Source organism: Cynoglossus semilaevis, chromosome 12 (assembly GCF_000523025.1).
Source record: "Cynoglossus semilaevis isolate Cse_v1.0 chromosome 12, Cse_v1.0, whole genome shotgun sequence".
Classification (NCBI taxonomy): Eukaryota; Metazoa; Chordata; class Actinopteri; order Pleuronectiformes; family Cynoglossidae; genus Cynoglossus; species Cynoglossus semilaevis.
The window spans coordinates 9,839,803-9,863,809 of NC_024318.1; the positions used below are offsets into that span (position 1 = coordinate 9,839,803).

The 24,007-nt window shown below is 42.1% G+C and overlaps 3 protein-coding genes across 8 annotated transcripts in view; 2 read left to right on the forward strand and 1 right to left on the reverse strand.

Moving 5' to 3' along the window:
* prom2 (prominin 2) overlaps nucleotides 1-8,472 on the forward strand; it is an 11,508-nt gene extending 3,036 nt beyond the window's left edge. For all 5 annotated transcript variants that reach the window (XM_025060767.1, XM_025060768.1, XM_025060769.1 and 2 more), the window contains 22 exons: nucleotides 51-395; nucleotides 1,184-1,254; nucleotides 1,403-1,608; nucleotides 1,717-1,837; nucleotides 2,148-2,211; nucleotides 2,317-2,406; nucleotides 3,342-3,529; nucleotides 3,598-3,672; nucleotides 4,181-4,244; nucleotides 4,344-4,506; nucleotides 4,592-4,744; nucleotides 4,826-4,949; nucleotides 5,026-5,108; nucleotides 5,271-5,355; nucleotides 5,474-5,617; nucleotides 5,702-5,767; nucleotides 5,859-5,921; nucleotides 6,023-6,076; nucleotides 6,184-6,264; nucleotides 6,527-6,595; nucleotides 6,676-6,765; nucleotides 6,887-8,472. In XM_025060767.1, the coding sequence (XP_024916535.1) occupies nucleotides 140-395; nucleotides 1,184-1,254; nucleotides 1,403-1,608; nucleotides 1,717-1,837; nucleotides 2,148-2,211; nucleotides 2,317-2,406; nucleotides 3,342-3,529; nucleotides 3,598-3,672; nucleotides 4,181-4,244; nucleotides 4,344-4,506; nucleotides 4,592-4,744; nucleotides 4,826-4,949; nucleotides 5,026-5,108; nucleotides 5,271-5,355; nucleotides 5,474-5,617; nucleotides 5,702-5,767; nucleotides 5,859-5,921; nucleotides 6,023-6,076; nucleotides 6,184-6,264; nucleotides 6,527-6,595; nucleotides 6,676-6,765; nucleotides 6,887-6,991 (2,415 nt within the window). In that variant the 5' untranslated portion in view covers nucleotides 51-139 and the 3' untranslated portion in view covers nucleotides 6,992-8,472. The remainder of the gene's footprint in view (nucleotides 1-50; nucleotides 396-1,183; nucleotides 1,255-1,402; nucleotides 1,609-1,716; nucleotides 1,838-2,147; nucleotides 2,212-2,316; nucleotides 2,407-3,341; nucleotides 3,530-3,597; nucleotides 3,673-4,180; nucleotides 4,245-4,343; nucleotides 4,507-4,591; nucleotides 4,745-4,825; nucleotides 4,950-5,025; nucleotides 5,109-5,270; nucleotides 5,356-5,473; nucleotides 5,618-5,701; nucleotides 5,768-5,858; nucleotides 5,922-6,022; nucleotides 6,077-6,183; nucleotides 6,265-6,526; nucleotides 6,596-6,675; nucleotides 6,766-6,886) is intronic.
* A 173-nt stretch (nucleotides 8,473-8,645) lies between these two features.
* LOC103387381 (prominin-1-A-like) lies at nucleotides 8,646-17,946 on the forward strand. The gene is made up of 23 exons (XM_008321992.3): nucleotides 8,646-9,061; nucleotides 10,486-10,553; nucleotides 11,284-11,489; nucleotides 11,569-11,689; nucleotides 12,256-12,319; nucleotides 12,410-12,499; nucleotides 12,680-12,882; nucleotides 13,124-13,198; nucleotides 13,293-13,356; nucleotides 13,577-13,727; nucleotides 13,808-13,960; nucleotides 14,037-14,160; nucleotides 14,452-14,534; nucleotides 14,612-14,696; nucleotides 14,979-15,122; nucleotides 15,187-15,252; nucleotides 15,336-15,428; nucleotides 15,529-15,582; nucleotides 15,665-15,745; nucleotides 16,250-16,318; nucleotides 16,390-16,479; nucleotides 16,567-16,679; nucleotides 17,119-17,946. The coding sequence occupies exons 1-23, from the start codon at nucleotides 8,824-8,826 to the stop codon at nucleotides 17,204-17,206; spliced, it is 2,523 nt and encodes an 840-aa protein (XP_008320214.1). The 5' UTR covers nucleotides 8,646-8,823; the 3' UTR covers nucleotides 17,207-17,946.
* An 894-nt stretch (nucleotides 17,947-18,840) lies between these two features.
* hps6 (HPS6 biogenesis of lysosomal organelles complex 2 subunit 3) lies at nucleotides 18,841-23,908 on the reverse strand. Of its 2 annotated transcripts, XM_025060766.1 has the most exons (2): nucleotides 22,927-23,908; nucleotides 18,841-22,692 (listed from the first exon to the last, which is right to left on the reverse strand). In XM_025060766.1, exons 1-2 carry the CDS (start codon nucleotides 23,561-23,563, stop codon nucleotides 20,774-20,776), a joined length of 2,556 nt encoding a protein of 851 aa, XP_024916534.1. In that variant the 5' UTR covers nucleotides 23,564-23,908; the 3' UTR covers nucleotides 18,841-20,773. The 2 variants fall into 2 exon arrangements, with proteins under 2 accessions (XP_024916534.1, XP_008320216.1); XM_008321994.3 differs by having other exon boundaries at nucleotides 18,841-23,907.
* Between the last annotated feature and the right edge of the window lie 99 nt (nucleotides 23,909-24,007).

A 24,007-nucleotide genomic window follows, 5' to 3' on the forward strand; every position in this document is an offset into this window, starting at 1 on the left:
GTGTGTTTGGTCTGCCCCCTCTGGGGCCCCCCCCCCCGTCTCTCCCCCAGATGCTCTTAGGCTCAGTCTGTGTCGTACACTTTTCTCCATAAACCCACTTCCCGGTGGCCAGCGGCCTCCGCTTGTTGCCTCTGTACACATGGGTGAGAACATGAGGGTCTGGAGGTCAAAGGGCAGTCACGCATCGCTGAGACTGGTCGTCGTTGGAGTGATGCTGCTGACACTGGCTCAGTCCGGGTCTGTCCCTCCACAGACGGTCTGTGGGGGACTTCCTCATCAGAACGTCACCCAGCCTGAGTACGTGGCCCTGAGGGCGACGAATGGCAGTGGAGACGTGATGGCAGATCTGGTGGGACCTTTTCTGAACGTGGTCCAGCCCAAACCGTTCCCTCGAGGTCAGTATCAGGTTTCACTCCAGAGAAGTCTTCTTTGTGCTCTGTCCAAATTTGTCAAGACAGACGTGGGACAATGTCCTGCAAACAAATCACACAATGACTTCTTTTAGCTTTTCAAACCCGGTATCTAAGCAGCCGTCTCATGTGGTGAAAGGCAAACATCAGCCTTGAGTTATTGTGCTGTGACTAACAGAAGTGTTCAGTCAACAGGTTAATGGGCATTCTTTGGTTCTGCCCTGTGGATTATTAACCACCATGACCTGCTTTGATGTTTGATGTCAGGCATCCATCCATCCATCATCCATCCCTCCATCCATCATCCATCCATCCCTCCTTCCATCCATGTATCTTGTTGTTATTATTTAACCATCTTTAATCGTGATTAATCCACAGCTACCGTGTTGTTCTCCACAATTGTTTGACAGCCAGTGTTTGAGACAAATAAAGAAAATAAATCCTCCAGAACGCTGACTCAGCGTTTCCATTAACTACAATAGGTCTCAGTGATACCTGAAACTTTGTCCTGTTTTTTATTTCCTTAACTTAAAAAAAAATCCCAAATCTCCCACGAATGCCTTTGTGGTTTAACATTAACCACAGGACAGAGGTGTTGGGTTTCATCTCTGACAAAGCAGAAGATTAAAATGTTTGTCAGGAACTCAAGACACAGTGTTCCCAACGTGGATGAGAGTGTGTGTCGGAGAACAGTAATTACCTCTGCCTGGTTCCTAACATTTTCCACTTCATTGAAATCTGACATTGTTTTTTTTTCTCCCATTTCTTCTCAGACCTGTTCTTCAACTTAACCAATGCTTTTACATCTGAAACTCCGGTCGATTATTCTCGACTCCAGAGTCGTGTAAGTCCACCAACGTGACTTCCACACCCTCCATCCTCAGAGCTCCAGTGGAGCTGTGTGTCAGTGTTTGAAGGAGAGTCTGAGCAGACGTCCTGATTCAGTTGAATGTTTTCAGCTCTGATGATTCCGTTGTGTTTGCTCCGTCCAGATTGTTGCACATTTTACCGGCTTTTGGATCGGTGCAGGGATTCTGCTGGCCTACGTGGTCCTGATGCCCATATTGGGCCTCATATTGGCGTGTTGCCGTTGCTGTGGTAACTGCGGTGGGAGGATGTACCAGGAGAAGACGAACTCCCTCCACTGTGAGAGGAGAACGTTCTACTGGGTCGTGCTCATCACCTCCGTCTTCATCCTGTGAGTGGAGATTAACGGCGACCGCAGAGTGAAATGTTTTCCTTCCACGACCACGGCTGTAAAGCAGCAGCACTTCTCTCTGTTTGTTTCTGTGTCTGTGTGTTCTAGTGCTGGGAATGTTTACATGTTTATTAACAACCAAGCCTTCAAAGATGGTCTGGACCAGACTCCGACGGAGCTCAACAGCACTCTCACCAACGTCTTAAGGTTCACAGAGGCTTTGCCTGAGGTGAAGGAACCCTCCTGTTTAGTTACATGTCTGTGGTTTGGACCTGGGGCTGTCAAAGGGTTAAAAATTCAAATGTAAATAATCACAGGCTAGTGGATGAATAATGTCGATTAATGATGAATTAAAATGATCACGATTAATCGTGATTGATTAAATTGATCACAATTATTAATTTATTATTAATTAATATTTTTTTTATTTGTTTGGCCAACAAAGGTTTGGTTTGTTTGCCCCATTTTTAGGAACTAAAAAAAATTATTTATTTATTTTCGTTTTACAAATAACTTGTATTGCTTCTGCTTTTTTCCAGCAAATTTCCTCTGTGGTGAATGAATCCAATACAACCTTGGAGGCAATATCCAGGAACTTAGACGGTAACGTACCAGTATCATCATCATAGTGACGGTCTGTGTTTGTTTTCTGTCGTGACACTGTTTGACAACTGTACAACTCAAACCTTCTTCTTCTGTGTGACGCAGACGTTGGACGTCAGTTGGGAGGACCGATCCAGGAGAAATTCCGTTCATATGTGGACCCAGTGCTTCAGTCGCTGTTGTTACTAGACCGAGGTATGGAGCGTCGACAAGTTCTGGCTTGTACCAGTCTGAACTGGCCCGAACAAGTCTGCAGTTCATTACAGCAGATCAGATATTTGGAACCAGACCACCACAAAGTTAGAAACAGAAAAAGCCCCTGGACTGGAGAGAAAAGCTCCACAACAGAATTACAGACTTTTGATAACTTTTCTCTTCAATAGGAAATGAACCCAAAGATAAGACCTTGACTTTGGGTGAACTTTAATGTCTTGCAGTGGAACGTTTACCCATTTAATTCATACAATGTGTCTTTCAGGCAACTGGTTGGAGTGTGTAGGGCAGTGTTTCCCAAACCTTTTTTCTGGGGACCCATATTTTAAAAGTATCACAAACTTTTGCAACCCAAGTCAATAGACATTATTCGTAAACTCCCAAAAAAAATCTCTTGCGACCCACCTGAGGGTCAGGAGCCAGTCTTTGGGAAACAATAGTGTCAGGAATCATGTGACGATAAGTGTGTTAATTTGCGGCTTCGTGTTTCACTGACTACTTACGAGTGGAAATTCAGGGATGGGGAGCAAAATTCCGATGATGTTTTTCCTGTACAGGTTGATTATTATGAAACATCGTCATGGGTGTAACTGGATGTGACGTGCTTTTGTTGATGCTTTCAAGAGTGTACTTGTACATATACTTGTGTACGTGTACTTGTGTACATGTACTTGCCTCAAGTGTGGAAGTATTGAGTCATGGAGTGTATAATAACGCTCCTTCATGCTTGGACAAGAGAAGTACTTCACTCCAAGATGTTGCTTAATCCTAGTCCCTGACTTTTACTCTGGTCATCTTTTAAAAACACAACACTGTGATGTTGTTGAACCTCAAACTCAATTTAGTTTTTAAAAAAATGTATTTACAAACATGTAATTGTTATTATTCATGTTAATAATTCTTTGGGTTTTGAACAGAGACCAGAAGCATCAGCACTGAACTCCAGAGCCTGAACTCCTCCTTGACTCAGTTACAGTCCAGCATGGATCGTATGCAAGAAAATGTCACTCAAGTTAAAGACATCATCAACAACAACATCCATTTGCATCAAAATGCTGAAATAAGTGAAGCTCTTGATGAACTCACAGAGGACAATTACCAACATGTAAGGCCCTGTCTTTGTGTTTCAGTTCTCGTCCACTCGGCTCCCTCTATTCACACGTGTCCTTGCAGGTTCCCAATCTGAATGAGTTCCAGTCGGCGGTGGACGAAGTTGTCAGGAAAAATCTGACGTCAACAACCAAGGAGGTCTGCAGCTTTTCCTCTTTAAGAAGTTTTCAACACTGTACTGGTTAATGTACTTCATAGAAAGTAGGCTGCAGCCAGTATACACAGATATATTTATAGTTTATATAATAGTTTTTTAATGCTCATAATTGTAAAGATTTAAGAATGTATTTAAGTGTGGTGTGTTTGTATATTTGTATATTTACTGTATGTAAGATATATATGTGACATACTGTAAGGATACTGTACACACACAATTATATATAAACATTAGTTACCATATATTTATTGATATAGAAGTACTGTATATATTTGTGTGCATATGTATGCAGTATATGTATATATAATTATATATATGTATATCAAATACATTTATATATGAGATGAAGAGTAGTATAAGCAGAATTTATGTTTTCACTCAAATCTGTCAAATGGGAATCAAACCTGCACATGCTCGACTTTAATGTATTCTGTATAAATTGCCCATATATTTTCCAAACCTGTTGGCCAATATTCCCTGACATTCCAGGTGGAGAACTCCTTCAACAACATCCCACAGACGGTGGAACGCGAGACCAGCAGCGCAGTTCAACGTAGGTTTGATATAAAGTATATCCAGGCATATATGTCGGCCTTTTTTTTATTTTTTTTTAAACAATATAAATTACACATTTCTCTCTGTACACCTTTAGAAACCAAACAAGCGCTGGATGGCCTTAGAGGAACGATCTCCGATGTCGCCAGCAAGTTCAATGAAATCGACTTCCTGCAAAAGCTGTCAGACATCATCACCACCGAGGTTTACCCCAACCTCAACAGATTCACCCCAGCCTACAGAACCTACACAGACATTTGGTAAAACTCCTGCACCTGCAGAGCAGCCATCAACACCCGGATGAAACAACCACCCCCCGTCATTGCCTGTTCCGTTCTCCTGCAGGTGGAAGTGTGGCTTCGCAGTGTGCAGTTTGGTCCTGCTGGTAGTGCTGTGTAACTGCATGGGATTGTTCCTGGGCGTCGTGGGTCTGAAACCCAAAGTGGAGCCCACCATGCGCTCCCAGACGTCAAACTGTGGAGGCACATTCTTCCTGGCGTGAGTGTTTTACTGTCGCCCTTTTGTCACTCACCTCTTGTTGTGGTTCTGATGAACGTGTCTGACCTCTGGTGGCGGCAGGGGCTCAGGGTTCAGTTTCATCTTCTCCTGGATTTTAATGATCGTGGTTTTGGTGCTGTTCTTTGTGACCGGGAACATTTACACTCTCGTCTGTCGACCGTTGAGAAATGGAAAACTCCTGGAGGTCAGTGAACTGCACACGCTGAATACAGAATGTAACGTGACTTTATGTTGTGTTCACTGTCGTCTTCTCTCCACAGGCTGTTGATTCTACAGACTATATCTCCAACCTGGGCCAGTCTTTAGGATTTAACGTCAACATTAGTGTCAAAGGTATCTACAGGTACGTCAGGCTGCTTCATCTCTACAAGAAAAAAGAAAAAAAACACTTCGCGGTAAAGAGGTCAATTTTACCCTTCGAGGTTGACCAAAACTCGGACTTCGACCAACCCAAAGATGGCCGACACTGGCCTTTTCTTTTCATAAACTTTATTTTCTGTCCTAGTGACTGTAAGGACAACAAGCCCTTGTGGACAACACTGCAGCTGCATGAAGTCATAAACCTTGATGAAATAATGAATGTTTCTCAGGTGAGAAGATTTCCTCTGGGCCACCGTACCTTGAACGCCTCACAGCTTCAGAGAAGTAGAGGAAACCTCTGGAGGTCTGAGGGATGTATTTATTCATTTTTGATGTTTTCCTCCACAGTACGTAGAACAAGCGCAGCAGCTGTTTGACAGTACACACATCAACTTGTCCTCAGTCACTCTCCTCGAGCCGGATGTTGACCGGCAGCTCAGAGATTTCAGCACCAAGGCCAGGAGTTTCAACTCCACTGACACCACACACCAGGTAGTTAGGTGGAGTTCAGCTTTCAGATTTGGAATTGTTTCTGTCTGGTTTGTTGTTCCAAAAACGCTGCGTCTTTTCTGTCAGATTGCCAAGATGTCCAGGATCAATCTGAACTCAACAGCAGATAAACTGGACCAACTGGGGTCACAAGTAAGACATTTCTGTTTTTTTAATGCATAATGACTTCTGGCTGTAGACCATGTGGAGTCTCATGGCTGTGTTCACTCCATGGTTTCAACAGAACGAGGCCAGTAATCTGAGGGGAATTCAGGCCACATATGAAACAACCATCATCCCTCAACTGGTGAATGGACACGCCCTCATCCATCTCCTCCATTAACAGTGTTTTTTTTTTTTTTTTTTGTGGTGATATAAACCTACACATCTTCTGCTTTTTCTTCCCAGGAAAATGTGAATGTGTCTGTCAGGAATCTTCAGTCCAATGCAGAAAACATCTCTGTCAGTAAACGTTGACTTGATTTATCCCAAACCGACCACAGACTATTTCACTCTCCTCCTCCTCCTCGTCTTCCTCCTCTCACAACACATTCTCTCCTCTCTCACAGGGAGAGGTGGAGGAGTTACTGAGAAATCTAGAAGCGGCACAAACCTTTCTCCGAACAAATACCACACAGATCATCCGGACAGTGAGTAGAGCCACGAGGAAGACAAACTGGAAGGAGAAGATGAGGAAGAAGCTCTTGTTTATATGTATTTGTAAAATGATGGGCAAGATTTTTGCTACTCAATGTGGCCACTATGTGGCACTGTGATGTTGAAACTACTGTTTAGCCTTTGATGCGTCCAGGCTCTGATTTGTTATGAACCCAAACTCATCGTTTTCACTTGAAGCTGTGGAAAACCAAACGACTAAAGTGCGTAACTCCCTCGACTTTCTCTTGATTTCAGGAGAGCAGGAAGTTCCTGGACTGTCAGATCGGTCACATCATCAGTTACAAAGAGTGGGCGTCCTCCATGGTCAGAACACTCCATATAACCTGTTTAAACCACACTGGAGTTTTTCTCCCACCACAGCTGAACTCTTCCTTCTCCCTCAGATCACACAGCAGATCGGACGCTGTCAGCCTGTGGCGGGAATGGTAGACTTTGTGGACGTCGTCTTCTGTTCCTCTCTGGTGGAGCCTATGGTAAGGAGGAGCTGTAGTCACCGTCAATGGTTGCAATTTACATTTCTTAACAATGTGAACAATGGACAAAAAAAAACAAAACAAACTGGAGTAATTTTTCTCGTGTTTTTTGACTCTTTAGAATTTGTTCTGGTCCAGTCTGCTCTGGTGCTTGGTCTTCTTCATCCCCAGCATCATCTTCTCCATCCTACTGGCCAAGTACTACAGGAGGATGAAACACTCTTGATAACGAGTAAGAAGCACAAAATAATAAAAAAAAATTATATATATATATATATAAATATATATAAACCCTTGGACCTCGTACAATTTGGACCTCTCCCAAAAAGTTCAATAAATTTGACCCTTTGAGACTGACCAAAATTCGGACTTTGACTGACTTAAAGATGGCCGACGCCGGCTGTTGGATATCAAGAAGCATCAGTTGCGCGTCTCTGTTTGTTGTGGTCGGACGTTGTCGTCTTGCTGTGCTACAGTGTCTTAATTCTCTGTACTATTAGCCCTTTATAATGGCTCCAAAGAGAGAAACTGCAGCCAGTACAGCTGCAGGCTGTGGGAAGAGGAAAGTAGTGCAGAACTCAACCAAAAAAAATTCAAGAAAATAAATAATTGAAAAGCATCAAGCGTGTGTATGAGTGACAGACCTGGCCAAAGAGTGACGCATGGCCAAATCCACCGGGAGCCGCCTGCTGAAACTGTGACAAACAATAGAGTGAAACTGCTGTGTTTGCACACGGATGAAAGATGAGACGTGAGGAACCGGAAAACTTCAGACGTTCGTGCAGCTACTGATTTTATAACTGCCGGATTTTTTTATTTTACCCTAGTTCTTAATAACATTTAACATTTATATATATATAAAAAAGAAATGCACTGATTCAGTGACGGCAGGGGAGTTACATGATACATATCAAACAGCAAACGTCAATTTAAAAAATACTTCAGGGACATTTTTTGGAGATTTCTTTTGTTGAGTTAATATATAAATAACTGGTGAACAGTGGTTTGTCATTTTTCAGTTGTGTCTGCTGCTGGCAGAAAAGAGAGACACACAAACACGTTGTTATTGACCCAGATAACTGTTACTGCTAACTGTTTTTTCTGTGTATGGTTTTAAATGTTAGGAGAAAATGACTTAATTAAAGGAAGAGTCCAACTGTTTCAACAGGTTTATTTTTAGGACAGAAAATATCTGATCTAAGTCCTTATCTTTGACTAATGACATGTTTTTTACCTCTTGTGCTCAAAATATTATTACAAGTGCCATGCAACACAAGGTTTTCCTTTTTTTCCCTTTTCTTACTATAAATACTAGTACGTAGTTAGTTGTATCCACCCACAAGGGTGTGGGCTCTAACAGACATGAGTACTGAAGGTGAAGTCATTTTCACACTGCTGTTTCACAGTTAAACACACCAGTGCCTTGGGAACTTTAATGTTAAAAATAGCACTTAAAAAAAATTCACTCCATGTTCAAATAAATTATCTTGTTTTTTTCTTACTAAGGCTACAGGCAATATAAAGTGATGGCACTATTTAAAAATAACAAAATGAAAATAAATTGAATTTACTGATTTTCTTTATGATTTTTTTTTGTTTTACAAAAACATTTCAGATGTAGCTTACTGTATTTCGGTGTTTTAATTTCATTATGTGATTTTTGCACACAACGTTGTGTTGTGGTCTTACATTTCCATCTCTTGCTTTTTTTATTTAAAGCTGTGAATTAAATGTGTGGCTGAATTAAGTCTACTGAGTTTGCAGCGTGTTATTGTGTCTTTGGGGATTGTTTCCTGAACGTTACTAAAACATGGCTGCCGCGACTCTACCGGGGCGAGGTTGAGGAGGAAAATCTGCAGCTGTGCTATTATCCAGTATCTGGATGTAACCTCATGGTGGCGCAATTGCAGGCACTTATTTGGCTGAACGCTGACGCAGTCGTGTCATAGAGAATGCCCTTCATGTTGTCTTTGATGTTTGATATGACATAAAAAAGCAGAAGAGGCAACAGAGAAGGGGAGAAAGAGAGAGACAAAAGACGAGAGAGGTTGAGAGAGAATGTATGGTTGGACGGGTCAGAGGTGGCAGTCCAGGGCTGGAACACTGAAAGTCCTCCTCGGACTCTTGGTTTTGTCCCAGTGTGACGCGTCACAGAAGGATAATGCAGAACGCAATCGAACGGACGTCTATCAGCCCGAGTACATGGTGGTGTTGGGGAAGAACGCCACCGGGGGCTTCGTGACTTCCCTTGGCAGGATCTTACTCAACATAATATACAATAAACCATTTCCTCAAGGTCAGTGTCGGGTGTTATCGGTCTGCGATGCTTGGGCAACAGTTTTATTGTCTTTGCTAAACTGTGGAACACACTGTGCGACAGTGATTCCCAACCACTGGGCCGTGGCACGATCCTGTGCCGTGGAAAATGATCAAATTTCAACGAATTGGTCTGAAAACTAATTCATTTATTGCAATTTATTTTTCTTTGTTCATCAATGCACGACAGGCCGAACAATAAAATACTCTTCTGCTAGGTGGCAGCAGATGGCTATATAAATAATCAGAGCTGTTGAAGAAGAGCTTTGTGAGTGCCTTTCTTCAATTCCTGCCAGTATATCAGCGTTGTCTTCAACTAAACAGTAGTAAATTTTCAGTAAATATACTAAAAGATTATTATATTTCATACTTTTTGTGAGAATTTTGTTTCGTGATGAACTTCGTGGTGTTTTTGCCCGATGATAAGTATGTGCTGTGGCTCAAACAAAGTTGGGAAACACTGTTGAGTGGATTCCAAAATCCAAACCCAAACAGAACTATGAATTCCTGAAGATATCCACTTGGCATCCAAGTGGCAGACTTCGACATAGTTTTGAAATCAAGTCTCTGTTGACTCAGTAAAATAAAAACCAGATGTGAAACTGATTTTGTTATCCCCAACTTCAGGAATGTTGATTTATTGCGATTCATGGGATTATGTTGGTGAGCTGCCTCAGCTGTGGCAGTGATATCAGTGATAACATCAGCCACAGGTGACAATACCTGACAGTTGGAGTGTGTCATTTACACCTGAACGTCTCCAGGCTTCACACACACACTATCCAGATGTCTGGTTGCCTTTACAGTTGAACGCCTCACCAAGCCTTTGGCTGGTAACCTAAACCGTGACGTCGTTAAATAGCTTCACTTCTTGTGAAATGTAACACCTGTCTCAGCCATAGATATCAGTTTATTACTGTAAAAATAATTACTTTGTTTTCTTCAATGGTTTACTGGACCCTGAAGGTGTCGAGTCGATGTTGAAACTTGTGGGAAAAAAAACCTAAAACTTCCTCTTTCTTTTCTAGTAAAAGGCCAACTTCAGTTATTGTTAATTTGGAATGAATGTACTTCTGAGCAAGGTTGCCAGATTACATGTGAGAATCAAGGAACCAGGCTGACAAAAACAAGCCTTTTATTTATCTGTATTTACCTTTACCGTAGTAGGAAATAACTTCAATAAAATGTTAAATAACTGTGTATTGTTAATGTTAGCTGTTGATTCAGCTGCACTGTGAACCAGGAAAGGATTAAACCGTGGACGCATGAATTAAAGTTAAAAAAGACCTCACTTCCTGTTAGTCCAGCCTGGTTTTCCAGTAATCCCAACACATGGATTAGTGTGACATCCACTGTGTAATCTGAAACCATCAAAAGTTACCTGTAATTTTTTCTTCTTTCCAGACATATTCCTTAAGATGGTGGGGATGGATTCCACCGACCCTGACTACGGCAAGCACATCCGTGAACAGGTAAGTGAATGAGCAAAGTTTAGAAATATTCATTTCTCCTCTCTTAGTTTTATTTTTATTTTTGAAAATTTAAATCGCTATTTTGTTGATGACTTAAGCAGATAGACCAGAGACCGGGGGTCTGCAACCTGTGGCTCCTTAGCCACATTAGCAAAATCATATTTAACTGATGCGTCACATACGTCGACCACTAATACAGGTCTATCACAGAAAGAATGAGACTGTATTTTTTTAAGCCCAAAATTAAGATTACACCAGTTTTCAGTTTCTTAGCGACACTAAGTTTATTTTAGCATGTCTGCTAACAGCTAATTAGCTTTAGGCCGCTGACTGTGATGGTATAGAATGTCACCGTAAATACCAAAGTGATACAACAGATTAAAAAAGCACTATACTGTAAATCATCAACTATTTTCTGCACTTAATAAATCTGTAGTATAACTGCAGTAGTTAAAACGTTTTATACCGGCACTACTGCAGCCATTAAAATGGTCCAAATGTGTGAATTGTTGTTTGTAAAATTATATAATAGCTCTTTTGATGCAATTCCGTTGTCTGAGCGCTAGGTGTTTATTTTATTTTATTTTATTTTTTGTGTACATCTTGGTGAGAGAATTATTTTTTGTCAACAGAACAGCGATAGCAGTTGCTCCTCTTTTCTAAATGACAAAAATAGAATTTCAACCCAGATTCAAGTCTTTCCTGTGTGTTTTGTGCTTTTGTATTTTAGCTTCTTTTACACATTTCCAGCTTCTACGTCAGTGCGTTAGTCCTGGGTGCGTACGTCTTGGCGATGCCCACGTCAGGCATCATCGTGGCGTGCTGCCGCTCGTGTGGAAACCTGGGAGGGAAGATGTACCAGCAGCAGAACACTCTCATTCACTGTGAGAGAAAAACCATTTTTGGCAGTTTGCTCTGCATCTCCCTCGTCATCTTGTGAGTGCTAATGTTTTATTATCAATGTTTGCTGGAATTAGCAGGAAATGTCATACTGGTTCCGTGTGTGTGTTTTCAGTGCTGGGACCATGAACATGTTCAAGAGCCACCAGTCCTTCAAAGATGGCATGGAGCAGACCCCTTCTCAGTTTGCCCACATGCTCACTAACATCTTTATGTACGTCCAGGCTCTGCCTCTGGTAGGAAAAAAAAACATTTTCATTTATTTAGTGTATTTATTCACACATTTACTTTGTGGTCCATGTTGTAAGTTACTCATAAAAATTCAAATGTTTAAAATCTGAGATACTTTTTTAACATTATAACAAAATAAATAAAAATGCAGCATACTTTTTTATGAATATCTGTTGATATTGATGTTGTTGGACATTTTTGCTAACTTTTTGCTCACAACAATGAAATAACAACATTTTCCCATAACAGTTTGAAAACAAAACCCTTCAGGTAGTTTTCCTCTCTGAATCTTGTGTAGAAAATAGGATACAGATGGTATCAGGGAGTTCAAATCACACACTGCTGAAGTTTTTTCCTAAAACTTCTTGACTAACTTGTACATTTCTGCACATTTAACCAAAGCGGACGTACAGTACATACACAGCGACATGTCACGTCAGCGTACCGCCCCCTCATGTTCTGTCAACTTCTCTTGCCAAACACATTCTTCAAAAACCATTTGATTCAAATCCAGAACAATGTTTGGCAAAAAGATCTCCTTACTGACGCCAACTGTCGTCTGTTCCTCCAGCAAGTAGGCCACGTACAGAGAGAGTCTGAAGAAACCGTCAGAGAAGTCACCAAAAACTTTCAAGGTATGAACAAAGATGATAACAACGTGAGAACATACCCCGAGTAACTGCTGTCGTAGAGATGACGCCATTTAAACCTCAACTTTGACCTAGACATCGGCCCTCTGCTGGGAGGACAGATCCAGGAGCGACTCCTCGTACATCTGAAGCCAGTGTTCGATGAAGTCAAACTCCTGAACGAGGGTACGTGGTTTTGTTGTCGTATGTTCTGTTCTGTTTTAGAACTTTGAAACCCTGACATTTCTAATATTCACTTCTATTGACAGTTAACAAATAATTTTATAACTTTTTAAAACAACCTTTTAACAGTAAAAATATGTTATTAATAATAATACTGTGTGTGTGTGTAATTTCTTTTCATAGACAACGACAAAATGAGTGCAAAACTGCAGCAGCTTCAGTCTTTTATAAACCAGATACAGTCCAACCTGGACAACCTGCAGCAAGACGTCCAAAGTGTCAAAGGTCGTCTGACTCTAACCTTAGCCAAACCAGAGTGCACTGGCTGTGAGCTGCTGCAGTCAGATCTGGACAGTCTGGATCTGAAGCTGAACCACCACATCACTGTGAGTTCTCCACTTCACTGCTTCCTTTTCCTCTGATGCAGCGTTGGTTCTCGTTGTTTTAAAGGGACAAGCAGAATAAAAAGTGTCGTCTGGCTGATCTTTGTTGAAGTCAACTCTTTGTAAACTTTTCCCGTCCCCTCTTCACTTGTTCTATCGTCATTCGTTTGATAAATGTTGTTCTTCTTGCCCAACCTGGAGCGCCTCCTTCTGTTGGCTTACGGGATAATGTTTTTGCACACAGATTCCCACCCTGAAGGAGTTCTGGGATGAAGTGAATGAAGTCATTACAATTAAACTCACGTTAAAAATGGAGAAGGTCAGTGAGTTTATCACTCTGTAAAATCAAAAAGTGCCAACTTAAAGATGTTAAAAAGATGGTAAATTGTCTCTATATTTTATTTTTATTTTAGGTTAACAATTATCTGGACAGCATCCCAAACATTATTGCCAGTACCAACCCACATGTGACTAATTGTAGGTTGATTTTTTTTTTCTTGTACAGATTTGTGTGTGTGTGTGTGAGGTAAGGCCTTGGTTCACCATAACAATTCAAATCTTGGATTTGAATCCAAGTTCAGGTCGTGACCTGGTGTTTAACCTGTGTACATGACCAATGAGCTGCACACACACACACACACACACACACACACACGACAACAGCATCACGTGTGTTTTTTTCTGTCTCTTTGTTTAGTAGAATTCATGGAGCTGCCGCCTGGCGTTCAGACACCAGTGATCTCTCAGGTCATCAGTCAGTTCACCACCCTGTTATATCACTTACAAATTGAAATGGGAAATATGAGACCCTACGCCGCTATAGCCTACTGGGTCTTCAAGGAAATCTGGTAAAACACCAGCACACACACACACATACAAGAGAGAAGCGGCGTCACACCAACTTCCTGTTTGTTTCCTTCTTGTCCAGGTGGAAGTGTGGCTTCGCTGTTTGTGGTATGCTGCTCTTTATACTGATGTGTAACTGCTTGGGAATGATCCTGGGCATTGTGGGTCTGAAACCCAAGGCGGACCCCACGATGCGCTCCAAGACGGCAGACTGCGGAGGAACATTCTTCCTGGTGTAAGGAACTTTGTTGCTGAGCTCCTGCGCTACATGACAGTAACAAGCTAATCCTTGGCTTTCCTTGATTTGGCAGGAGCACAGGTCTAAGCTTCTTCTTCTCCTGGTTGTTGATGCTGATTGTGTTGGCGCTGTTCTTCATCGGCGGGACGTTTTACACTGTCATCTGTCGGCCCCTAAGAAATGGACAAATTCTGAAGGTGGTGATTTTTACTTTCACTGCTACATGTGAAATATAGATGTTGTTAGTACTGGGATCGCCACGATTAATCATGATTAATCACGATTAATCATGATTAATTGTGATAAATTCTTAAGAATGAAGGAAAACATTTTTTTCTCTGTATATTATTGGTGGAACAGAGAGACAGATAAGAGCAGGATGAATGCGTTTCCTCCCTGTTTTTATTTGAATAATCCTAACGATGCATGGAGATGATGATTGAGATCAATTAACACCATTAACTGCTTAATGTTTCTTCCGTCCACAGGCTGTGGACTCCACAGAATTCATCATTCAACTGAGGGAGTCTTTTGGACAGAAATCTGCAATCACCGCCACTAGTATTATTAGGTACTTCACCTCGTACACATTCTACATGCAGTATTTGATATGTACACACACAGTACACATTTCACTTCCTGTCTTAGTGACTGTAAGCAGAACAAGCCACTGTGGACGACCATTAAACTGAAGGACAGCATAGACCTCGAAGAAATGCTCAACGTATCTGAAGTAAGTATTTGTCTTCTGGCCTTTGAACCCAACAACATCCAGTTGTGTGAAATGCACCCTGGGACATTCTGTAGCCACAGATGTTGTAAAGTTAAGGATTTGTTCCTGTGAGGCAGGGGTGGGCAAATCTTTGGCTCACAGGCCAAAATGAAGTTCGAAATTTCACTGTTGTGCAACAAAAAGAAAAAAAATATTTAAAGTCCAAAAGGGATTTTTTTTTAAAAATCTGGAATTATGAGAAGAATTGAATCATTTGTGTTTCTTCTTCTCTTGGACCAACAGTACATAAAACATGCACAGACGCTGTTTGACAGTACACACATCACAGTATCCGCATACACTATCCTGAGCCCTGAAGTACAAAACCAGCTCAGAGAATTCTCAGCAAAGGCCAAAGATTTTAACACCAACGCTAATACACACCAGGTGAGTGTCAGTCATGCCGCCTGTTTCATGTGTGTGTTTTTGCTGACCTCGTCTTCTCTCTCAGACAGACTACATGTTCTCCGTCAATTTAAACGCCGTAACTGAGGCACTTGAGTTTGCCGCTTTAAGAGTGAGTCCATGTGATTTTTTTATTTTGGCAGATTTCCCCCTCTGTAGTGCTAATGTTCTCTTGTTATATTTATGGTTTTGTAGATTGAGGATGTGGTTCAAGAAGAGCTCCGAAATGAGGCAAAGATTCTTACGAGTCTTCAGGACAGAATAGAAACGGTCGTTATTCCACAGCTCGTGAGTGTCTGCCGTCTCTCTGCAATTACAGAATTGACTTTCTCTTTTTTTTTGCCTTGGACATTTGACCTGAATTCACACCTTCTACTGTTGCCCTCAGAAAGACCTGAACTCGACCGTCATTTACCTCCGGTCCTTGGCAGCAAATATCTCTGTAGGTTCCACTTCAGTGACCTGACTTGTTTCGCCACCATCTTCTGTAGTGTTCTGAATACTTTCTGTTCTGACTCTTACAGGAGAGAGTGGAGGACGTGCTGAGGATTGTGGGAGTGGTCCAAAACATTCTCAACACAAATACAGAACAGATTGTCAGGACGGTGAGTAGAGTCAGAAGAAATTTATATCATAAAAAAAAAAAAACATTTGAGCACTGTGAGTAGAGTCAGAAGAAATTCATATCATAAAAAAAAAAACCCATTTGAGCACAATGTGAAAATGACAAGACTTTAATGAACCAAAAATATAACATTTAAATATATTAATTCAATATACAGTATATGAATTACATCCAAGGCCCCTCCCAGGGTTTACTGGCAAACTTTGCATTTCAATACTGCCACCTACTGGGTCTCTTTATCACTGCTAAACAAGTTCATGATAAAAAAACAAACAATCAGAAAAACAGCACAGATAATGTGCAACGTCACTGCAGATGAACAAACCACTAACCGTCATTATCAGTAAAGACTCACTGCGGGGCGTTACTGAACCAGCAACTTTTCCACAGTAGAATCCAGTGAGCCAGCATGTCCCTGTCTTCCTCTGACTCCTCAGGTCTCACACACTGTGTGTGTGTGTGTGTGTGTGTGTCACATTTTTAGGAAAGCATGCGGTTTTTGGACAACCAGATTGACCACATCAAGGGTTACAAAAAGTGGGCAACGAAAATGGTAAGGACTGTTCCCCGCTTGTGCCCCCTTCAGGTGATGAGCAGAAGTGACTTTTGCTGTTTTATTTGTAGGTCACACAGGATATAGGACAGTGTCGGCCCTTGTCTGAAATTCTGTACTTCTTGGAAAACATCTTCTGTGCATATCTGGTGGAGCCTCTGGTAGAGATCGAAACATTTCTACAGTAGAACATGATTCTAAGGCAGAATCGGTTTGACTTGTTGTAACTTTCGTTTGTTTCTTCTCAGAACATCTTCTGGCTCAGTCTCTTCTGGAGCTTGATCCTCTTCATCCCCAACATCTCCTTATCTCTCCTACTGTCCAAGTACTACAGGGTCATGGAATACTCGGATGAATACGAGTAAGAAGCAGACCTACCTAACAATAAGAACATGAAACATTCATCTCAGTTTAGTTGTAGACTGCTGTATGTGCTGCACGGTCACTGCTGCCTTTTTGGGAACTCCAGTTTCTCCAAAAGTCCAAAACGTTAGAATTATCTGAACTGCTTACACCATATGTCTGAGTGTGAATAGTTATTTGTTAAGTCGCTGTAGGAATTGATTTAAATCCCTAGTCCAGGGATGTCAAACATAAGGTCTGTGGACTAAAACCGGCCTGCTAGGGGGTTCAATTTTCACTTGATGAATTTTGAATAAATGCACACACACTCCATGTTCATGGTGTTTTGTTAAAATTACTTTTCATTAAATAGGAATATTTCCTAATATATTTGTACTTGCCCTGAGCTGTGACGCCTGTTTGACTTTGTTTCATCAACTACCATGTCTTTGTTGCAGTGACCCCATTATCATGAATAACATCATCATGTACCCAGATGGAAACCGGCTGAAAATACATGAAAGTTATTACTTCGGAGATCTGTGACAGCGCCACACAGTGGAGTAGTGATCAGCACTGAACCCCAGCTGAGCGCTGGAGAGAAGACCTTTGGTTTCCTCTCACTGCCTTGACATCTTCAAAGGCCAAGGCTAAGTTGTTGACAGTGGAAAGAAGAAGAGAGAGGGTGAGAAAGTTCCAGAAGAATCAGGTACAAGAAGGGAGAAAGGTTTAAAGCAGCGAGTGATGCCACCCTGTGGATTTCAGACGTACTACCGAACTCTTTCACCTGTATTACTTTAAATATTCACATTTTATTGGAGCAAAAGGAAACACCTCAGGGACAACTGACAAGTAGACTCAATAAACAACATATAATAGTAATTCATTTTTAGTTTAATTCATGAACCTATTTTTCTAATTTATGGAAAATATATTTAATGATTACAAGTCTGTTTATTGAAGTTATGATGATCATAGTTTGCAGTGCCAACAAGTATTTACCGGCATAAGTAATTTTGAGAAGAATGTTTTTTTTTTTTTATCCTGTATTTAATGTAAACAACACATGGGTTCAAACAGTACTGAAATGTCTCTGTCACAGCGTTTAATTAACATTTTGCTTGAAAGTTTATTTCTGTACATTTTCGTGAACCGATGTTATGGTGTTTATAATGGATTTATGATGACTCTGTTAAAAACACCTAATAATAATAATAATAAAAACAAAAAGCACTCACTGCTGAATGCACTGATTCTGTGTTTGACTGGAGCGTGGAACCTCTGTCATCAGTCACAGTTCCTTCTTCAAACCAAGCGTGTAAGTGATTGTTACAGTTCATAGTTGTGTTCTCACATTTTGTTCCTCTGAAACGTTACAGGTCAATGCAAAAAAGAAAAGAAACAATGACTCTGTTTATACCAAAAGTCAAACTATAAAATGCTGCCTTATTGTTTCTTCTGTTTTTAAACTGCAGGTCAATTTTCCCAAACCATGTGACGGTCGAGACCTCTGAGGTCACTGAGGAGCAAGTGCTAAGTAAGAGTATTTTTTTAATTCATTCATTTACAAATATAATATCAGAATCTGAGGATGGTGTTTGTGTGTAACTTCAAGCATTAACAGATGATATTTTCATTCCCCCAGTATGTTAGATGTACATGGTTTAATATGTGTGTCAAACATATGGCCCACGGGCCAAAATGCTCCAGCTAGGGTTTTCAATCCAGCCACTTTGCCAGTTTGAAGACATTATCATTTCTTGTTTTTCTCCTGTTTCGGAGCCAGGATTAGTCACTTAGATGTCAAGAAATGACATGTTGACACTATTACCGTTAAAGGAACAAATTTAAGCAAGACACTCAGGCTGGATGTACAAATGTGTGTGTGAGTCACTAACGAGTCATTAGTTTTTATTCACTATTTTCCACTTAACTATGTTTATATCATATTTCAGTCTTGAGACTATATTTCTAATTTTATTTTATCATGCGGCATCAACATACCAGGTCAAATTTCTCTTGTGTTAATGTACTCTGTAATGAACACTGATTCTGATGATCTTAGTTCCTAATCAATCACCAATCCTTCACGTTCCAGTGCGGCAGTAAGAACACGAGCAGCATTCTTCCTCACACACGTCATCAGTTAAAAAATCAGTTAAGAAAATCACAAAAACATGAAAGGCTCTGAACACTTCTGTTCTTTTTTTAATAGCATACAGCGTCTTTTATAAATACTCGTACACATTTGTTTTTGTTCTGAATATTGGATCACTCGATGTAAACAAAGTTATAATGTAGATGTGAAACTGTCAGCAAAATTCAAAAGGAAATAAAAAAAAACTTAAGGCAAACAGGCTTAAGGCTCTGTGACAAATCACAACAGACTGAAATAAAATCAAAGGTAATCGAGCTTGAGTTAACTAAAGTAAAAATAGTTGTTCATCATTTAGACAGAGATGAAGGGAACATTTTGAACCTCCTTTGTCCAGAGGACAGAGGCCGAGGAGACGCTGCAGAAATGTAACACGGTATTGTAAATGAAAAGCAGAGCAGTGAAAACACCCGGCTGTTGTCCAGTTTTTTTCGGGACTGATTGTCACTGAAGATAAACCACACGGCACCAATAATACAGCTGCAGTGAGCAGTAACCTGACTGTTGCAACATAAAAAACTTCCCCTGCTCAACTTACAAAAGTTGCTTTCATAATAACAGTCTGTTCAAAGGGCAGCATTAAGAAGGAAACAAATCATCAACAGAGCTCTGTTGTCAGAGGTCATCGAGTCAACTAAAATCCAACATGAACTTTTTTCAGGGTTTAGAGACCATTTTGTTTTTTTTTACCTCAGAATATCAGCACACATTCTACACAACATGAGATGGTTCAATGGGGAAAACAATTGTGAGCATCTGACATAAACAAAAGTATGTGACTGCCTCTAGAACCTCGTGTTTCTGTGTTTAAAATGCACAGTCATGACTTGTAAGTTTGACCTTGGACAACAGAGATGTGTTTAAAAAGTCTGCAGGAAAACAAGAGGCACTTTTTAGAACTTGATCAAAGAGGAAAAAAAACATTCATTTGAACAGAAAGAACCAAAACCATGGCACAAAAACACACTGACTGGATTTGATCTAAAAGTGCAATCGGTTTCAGAGCATGGAGAAAAAACATGGGCGGCACACGTGGGCCTGACATCTCTAACAACATCTCACGGGGCCCATGAAGGCAGGCAAACATACAGTATATGACATTATGCAAACAGCAAAGGGCGTCTGTGTCGGTCACAACAAGCCCATCCCCACACTTTAATTTGATTTAACTCGATTTACAATCCAACTGTGAGTCAGTGTGGCTGAGTATTCAGGAATGTCCTGAGAGCAGAGGACACGACAGGACAGGAGTTAGAGAACATTTGGCCCAAAATAAGTTACCTTGAATTTTTTATACAGCAAATGGAACATTAGACCCCCTCCGCCCCCATTCCTCCCCTCCCGTCACTTCAGTTCCTCAGGACAGAGCACAGTGAATGACCTGCTGCAGGAGTGCACTTTGACATCAGCTGGTGAAAAGCAGCCAGACCTAGCTACAGTTAACAGATCCAGGCTACTTTAGTCAGCAAATATTAAGTATTCACACAGATACAATAAACACCAACAAAGAAGAGTTAGTGGCTTCACTTCAGATTGTCCTTTTACTCAATACACTATAATATTATGATTACTCTTTGACTAATCATTAACACTTCGATGCAGCACTTCTTCTTTGTTCGTGTGCAGTTAAAGCTTAAGATATAAATAACACTGCAAATCAGTATATACAGGTTAAAATTAGCTGTTGTATTTACACTGGTAGGATTGTCAGTAGTATTCTTTTTCATTATTAAGTTATATTTTCAGTTAATTACATATAAGACTGCATTACATACTGTTGTTGTCGGGTTTTGTTTTTTAGTCGATTGTCAACACTAGTTAAAATAGTTTCACAGTTTTCCTTCAACCAAAAGTGAGTCACAGGGACGGGGGTTTAGACAGTCACATGATTCTCCCTCTCTTGCCCTACAGGAAGAGTGGGTATATGAGAGAATGTTAAAGTAAAAAGAAAAGATAAATCATGTGGAGCAGAAAGGGTCAGTGGTCTGTGCCACTTTAGATCTTTGTGCAGATGTGTAGCTCAGCTCTTCAGCGGACACACAGTTGTTATTGCCCACAGAAATGTCGGCGTGAGCATCTGCGACACCCCTGGACTGATCTGAGGGCCGACGGGGAGGAGGTGCTGGAGGAGGAAACAAGGGGGACTGGAGGATGTCAGCGTAGTGCTGGCTGGGCTTCGTCTCCCGCTGGAGGACTTTCCTCAGCAGCGGCTTCAACAGCCCGATTGTCAGTTGGCTGCTGCTGAAGTCTGCAAAGGGAGCAGCGGATGGGGAGGTTGTAGTGGAGATAGAGGAGTAAGAGGAGCAGGGAGTGTTAGAGGAGGGAATACTTTTCAACACTAAGTTAAGTATAGCAGTGACGGTGAAGTCCTCAGGGCACAGAGACCACAAAAGATCCAGGTATGGATCCAGGTCTCTGTGATAGGCCACCTCACATAACAGAGTAGTAAAAATCTCTTTGTTGAGCAAGGGACTTTGTTTGCAGAACTTCTGGGCCACCTGAGTGACCCGCCCCCACTCTTGCTTTGCCATGAGAAACCTCATGGCCTGCAGGATAGCGTTAGGTCGCCCACTGACCAACAACAGCTCGATCTCCAAGTTTTGATACTGCTCTGGGCTTAAGGACAGGCTGGAAAGGACGCTCAGGGCTCGTTTGTAGAGCGGCACATTATTCTCTCCGCCCTCTCCTCCTCTGACACTGGAGAAACTCCAGGAAGAAGTGGTCAAACTCAGACCCAGGCCGACTGAGCCCTGCTGCTGCTGGGCAAGTTCTAGAAACTTGGGCAGCCAACTGGGCTGGAAGTTGAAAACTGAGTGGCACAGGAGCTCAAACACAGACAGAGGCGCGTGTGAAAAAGAGCTCGGAGATTTTATTTTCCTGTTGACGACACGTTCATCTTTGAACTTGTGATGTTTTAGCCCACCGTTTGATAATCGAGGGGCGTCTGGGGTTCTGGAGGCTGGAGCAGGACTGACAACAGTTTTCCAGACATCTGCTGGAGCGCTGCTGGAGAGTGAACCCTCCTCAGTGTAGTGTAGCTGGAGGACAGCCCGTGCTGCCTTCCACGCCTGCTGAGGGAAGATCCTGACGATGTTGTTGAAGTAAAGCAGAGACTCGTCATTGAGCTCTGAGGATGACAACAGTCTGGCCACTTCTTTCTCAACCAGAGTTTCACACAGAACCTCCACCTCTTTCACACCTTCTTGCACCAAATTGCCCTTCAGCTTGTCCAGAGAAACCAGAGCTTTCAGCTCCATCTCCAGGGAGACCATTAGCTTGTCTTGCCCTTCCGTACTTCCACCTACTCCGTTCTGGTGCAGCTCTGATTCTTTCTGCTTTGACCCTGTGGCAAAGTAGTTTCTGAGGATGGAGGCTAAAGAGATGGGGGCCTGAAACTTTCCTCCCTTTTTCAGTGTCTCCACAGTGAGCTGGGTGCTGCTCAGACTCCTCTGTTGGTAGTACTTACACGCCTCCTCAAAGACAGCCTCCACCAGCAGAGCTCCAGGCTGGAGACACTCCACAGTGTTGTAGTCAGGTTTAACTTTGGAGTTGGAAGTTTTGGAGTCAGTCTTAAGTACCACATAAATTCCAGTTTCTAACAGCAGGTGAGGCGTCATCCTTTCAGCCCAACTGAAGTACAACAGCCCCTCTCTCTGGAGCACCATCTTCTCCAGCTCCCTGCCACATTTCACATCAATGAGATGCAGGTTTTGTCCCACCATCATGGCCACAGTGTCGTGGTACATGCAGAGGCTAGTGTGTGTACCATATTTTGTTAAACAGTTGTCCGTCAGTTTGAATACCTGCCGCAGCATCCCATCTTTCTGCAGAAGACACAGCCAGCCCGTGCTGAGCAGCAGCAGCAAGCCTCCGCACGCTGTGGGGGAGAAGTCGTAGATCTCAGGCGGCTCCAGAATCGATAAATAACCTAAAGAGTCTGTCACTAGCTTTCTAAAGTCAGATTCTTTAGCAGAGAGATGTTTGAGAGGAATGTTGTTACATGTGGTATTGATCCTAAAGGAGTCGTGGTGAGGGGACCAGGAAATGAACAACTTTGAAGCACTCAGCTGTGGCTTTACCTTTAAGTCAGGTAGTAGATGCACATATTCACCTGAGCTGACCACAGTGAACCTGGGATTGTTGTGGAGGGCGATCTTCACTCCTCCAAGGCTGACGGCTCCCTCCTCCACCTCAAAGTCCCGTCTGCAGACGCAGTATCTGAGCTTGTTTCTGGTGGAGCTCAGAGCAGGGGAGCTCTCTGAAGGAGGCCTCTCCTCACACCAGATGATAAGACCTGAGCAAACGCACACAGATACCACTCTGGCTCGAGGACTGTTACACAAGGCTGATGTTTGCAGGAGACTCCAGCCTGATCTGCACTCCTGGAACCTCCAGAACTCTGCTTTCCCATCCTCGTAAACCACTGCCACTGTGGTTGTATCTCTACTGCTGTTAACATTGTTGTTGTTATTTTGGTCCAAATATAAAACATCCACAATGGACACAGAACGCGTCAAACGTAAATTCTGTCTCTTCTGGTTGTGAACCAGCTGAATTCTTTCATACTTGTCAAAAGTCACAAGACCGGCTTTAGGCTTCCTGAGGATGACATGGACGTGACGATCATCAGGGCTCAGGCGAACGTCCGACAGAGCCTCACTTGTTAACGTTCCCAGTATGTCACTCAGCTCTTTGCCGCCGTTATAGTCCACGAAATCGGAGCGTTGCTCTAAGAGAAATCTCGCCATTACTAACGAACCTGCTGTCAAATAGTCCGCACAAATAAGCGTCCGAGGCCGGAGAAGCTAAAGGATCAGCAGCGAGCTAGTTCCACACAGAGACGCTGCATCCCGCTGTCCAGCTCCGAGCGGAAGGACACATCCAGCGACAGCTTGGTACTTTGTCAACGTCATGTCTCAACACGAGTCAGAGTGGAAACGGTCAGCAATACCTTGCTGAAAATGTTTCTTTTGCTAAAAAAAGAAAGAGCCAAGAAAGCACAGCAGCCGCCTGGACGGTATGCGACATCACGGGATTATTTCTTTCCGGATACCGAGCGTGCTGTGCGTAAGAGGAGGAGCCGCATGACGGCCGGAGGACGACTGTGAAGAGGCGTGGAGAGAAAAGCATATACGCATGAGCAGTGAGTCCTGAGTCAATTTATTTTATTGTATTTAATTAATAAGGACCAA

Excerpts from the sequence above, each read along its gene's own strand:
- hps6 (XM_008321994.3), bottom strand. The coding sequence starts at position 23,563 with ATGGCGAGATTTCTCTTAGAGCAACGCTCCGATTTCGTGGACTATAAC.
- LOC103387381 (XM_008321992.3), top strand. The coding sequence starts at position 8,824 with ATGTATGGTTGGACGGGTCAGAGGTGGCAGTCCAGGGCTGGAACACTG. Across the intron at positions 12,500-12,679 it reads AGTCAAACTCCTGAACGAGG|ACAACGACAAAATGAGTGCA; the intron begins GTACGTGGTTTT and ends TTCTTTTCATAG. Across the intron at positions 15,123-15,186 it reads CCAACGCTAATACACACCAG|ACAGACTACATGTTCTCCGT; the intron begins GTGAGTGTCAGT and ends CTTCTCTCTCAG.